This window comes from Meleagris gallopavo, chromosome 2 (genome assembly GCF_000146605.3).
Source record: "Meleagris gallopavo isolate NT-WF06-2002-E0010 breed Aviagen turkey brand Nicholas breeding stock chromosome 2, Turkey_5.1, whole genome shotgun sequence".
Taxonomy (NCBI): Eukaryota; Metazoa; Chordata; class Aves; order Galliformes; family Phasianidae; genus Meleagris; species Meleagris gallopavo.
The window spans coordinates 36,502,495-36,505,473 of NC_015012.2; the positions used below are offsets into that span (position 1 = coordinate 36,502,495).

The 2,979-nt window shown below is 41.8% G+C and overlaps 1 protein-coding gene across 1 annotated transcript in view; it reads right to left on the minus strand.

Annotated features, from left to right (window-relative positions):
* Positions 1-2,979, minus strand: part of MTR (5-methyltetrahydrofolate-homocysteine methyltransferase) — a 57,569-nt gene that overhangs the window by 33,802 nt on the left and 20,788 nt on the right. Inside the window, exons 9-10 of the mRNA XM_010706984.3 lie at positions 751-851; positions 352-413 (exon numbers count right to left, since the gene is read on the minus strand). Of these exons, the coding sequence (XP_010705286.1) occupies positions 352-413; positions 751-851 (163 nt within the window). The remainder of the gene's footprint in view (positions 1-351; positions 414-750; positions 852-2,979) is intronic.

Sequence of the window (2,979 nt, forward strand, 5' to 3'; positions counted from 1 at the left end):
CAAACAACTCTGTAAAACTTCACCAAGTTTATAAAAACTACTCAGCTTCTTGAATGACTCCAAAACAGGAAAATAACCATGTAGAAGCGCAAATGAGTAACATCCACAGATAAAGCTGCAAGGCAACTCAAATCAAAGAGAAAATAGTTTTCAGTTTCTTAAGTAGCTTGTCCTAACCTGGTATCTCGAATGCACTATCATTCAGTAAGCTGTCTATAAGGAATCAAAATGACATTCAGGGCCAAATGAGGAAACAAAACAGTACTGTAACAAATATGCACCCAATATAAGCAAAGAATTGTTGTCTACAAGTACATTAATTATGACACTTTAACAAGAAATATTGTATACCTTTATATGCTTTGCAGTCACTTCTGGAGTTTCATCATAGCCACCAAAAGTATTGGGAAGACCTTGAAAAATAAATTTTCTTTGTATTACAACTTGTTAAAGCCCACAAGAACAGAACTACATTCCATAAAAGACATACTTTAAAAGCTACACTTATATGAAGACTAGAATTCCTTATCACACTTGGAATCATTACTCACAGACTATTAATCATGCAGGAGAGCATTCTAGATTCACTGTCACAGAACTAACAATAGCTATTTTAAGCAGTTTAGAAAATTGTTAAACTTTTCTTAATGGCAGGAACAGTAATTTCTCTAGGTAGCTCAACTCGTATCATGAGATGCAATTGTTCCATTTCTTCCCCTCTAAGTATAGCAGCATGCACACACAACACACCTGCATTGGGGTAACAGATGACGTAGGCTGTTGTACATTTTCCAATTGTTTCAATGAATGGTCTCATTTCAACTGCTCCTAAAGCACAATTTAAGCCAATGCTGAAAGACAGAATTAAAAATACTGTTTTTGTTGTTTTTTTTTATTAAAATGTCAGATAAACTACACACAAGATAAATGAATGTTAGTAGTGGAACAACTAACTCGCACAGCCATCTTCAAGAAAACCAGTCTGATCTCCCCTTTCTTTAATTACCATCTATAAAACAAACCTGTGCAAAAGGAGAACCATCAGAAACAAGAAAAGGGCAAAGAGGAAGGAGACAAGTCTGAATTGAACTGGGAACAGTAAATCAAAATTTTGTTTCACAATCAAGGAGTAAAGAGACAACATCCTGAAAGCAACTGCATAGAATGATAGAAGGCTTGAGTTGGAAAGGACTTCAAGGATCGAGTTCCAACTGCTAGATGAAATACTACATCAGATTGCCCAGGGCCCCATCCAACCTGGCCTTAAACATCTCCAGGGATGGCGCATTCACAGTCTTTCTGGGAAACCTGTTCCATCACTTCACCACTCTCTCAGTAAAAAATTTCCCCCGACTTCTAATCTAAAGTTCCCCTCTTCTAGTTTAAAACCATTCTGCCTTGTCCTATCAGTATCTACCTGTGTAAAAAGTTGATTTCCCTCATATTTATAAACTTCTTTTAAATATTCGAAGGCCATGACGAGGTCTCCCTGCAGCTTTCTCTTTTTCAGGCAGAACAACTCCAGTTCTTTCAGTCTGTCTTCGCAGGAGAGGTATCCAGCCCCTGGATCATCTTTGTGACCCTCTTCAAAATCTCCACATCTTTTCTGCGTTAGGAGCTCCAGACTTGGATGCAGTACACCAGCTGGGGCCTCAAGAGGGCAGAGTAGAGAGAGAGAATCAACTCCCTACTGGCCACCCTTCTTCTAATGAAATTCAAGGTACCACTGGTCCTCTGGGCTGCTGACTTATGTTTTGTTTTTCATTTACCAGGACCCCTAAGTTATATTCAGTAGGGCTACTCTCAAGGAGTTCTCCTCCTAGTCTGTATACATATCTGGGATTACCTTGACCCAAGTGCAAAACCTTGCACTTTGCTTTGTTGAACCTCATTAGGTTCTCACAAGAGCCCACCTTTTGAGTTTACCAAGGTCCCTCTGGATGGCATCTCTTCCTTCTGCTTTATCAACTGTACTGCTCAGCTCGGTGTCATCATTACACTTGCTGAGAGTGCACTCAATCCTACCATCTATGTCACTGATAAAGATGTTAAAGGGTAATGATCCCAAGATGGACCCCTAGGGACACCGCTCATTACTGGCCTCTACCTGGACACAGATCCACTGACCACAGCCCTCTGACTGCAACCTTGCAAATCCATTTCTTCTCCATCGAATAGCATGCCCTTCAAATTCTCCAATTTAGTGGTAAGGATGTGGTAGGGGAACACGTTAAAGGTTCTATAGAAGTCCTGGTAGATGACGTGAGTTGTCTTCCCTTTGTCCACCAGTACTGTCACTCCACCACCGAAGGCCACCAGATTAGTCAGGCATGACCTTCCCTCAGTGAAGCCATGCTGGCTGTCTTGGATCACCCACTTGTTCCTCATGCCTTAATATGTTTTCCAGGAGTGCCTGTTCCATCATCTTCCCAGGCACAGAAATGAGGCTCACCAGCCTGTAGTTCCCCAGGTCCTCCTTCCTCCTCTTCCTGTAAATGGGAGTGATGTTCCCTTCTTTCAGTCCCCTGGGACTTTTCAAACATGATGGAGAGTGGCTTGGCAACCACATCAGCCAGCTCCCTTAGGACCCTGGGATGCACCTAGCTCCATGGAATTCTGCATATCCAGTCTCATGAGTTGGTCACCACCCTTCCAGTGGGAAGATGTTTGCTGCCCCACTTCCCACCTAGAGGTTCAGGAATGTGGGATTCCTGGCTCCCAGTGAAGACTGAGGCAAATAACTCAGATATGGAGCCTTCTTCGTATCTGCTATAGCCAGTTCTCCTTTCTCATTTAGCAGAGGAGGTATGCTCTCTTTGGCCTGTCTCTTCTGATCCATGTACCTGTAGAATCCCTTCTTGTTTTTAACATTCCTTACCAAGTTCAGTTCAAACTGCAGCAACATACCTATTTTCTAAATGCAAAAGAAAACGTGTAATGAGAACAACAGACTGAAAAAGAGCCTTGTTCTAAGTTAAA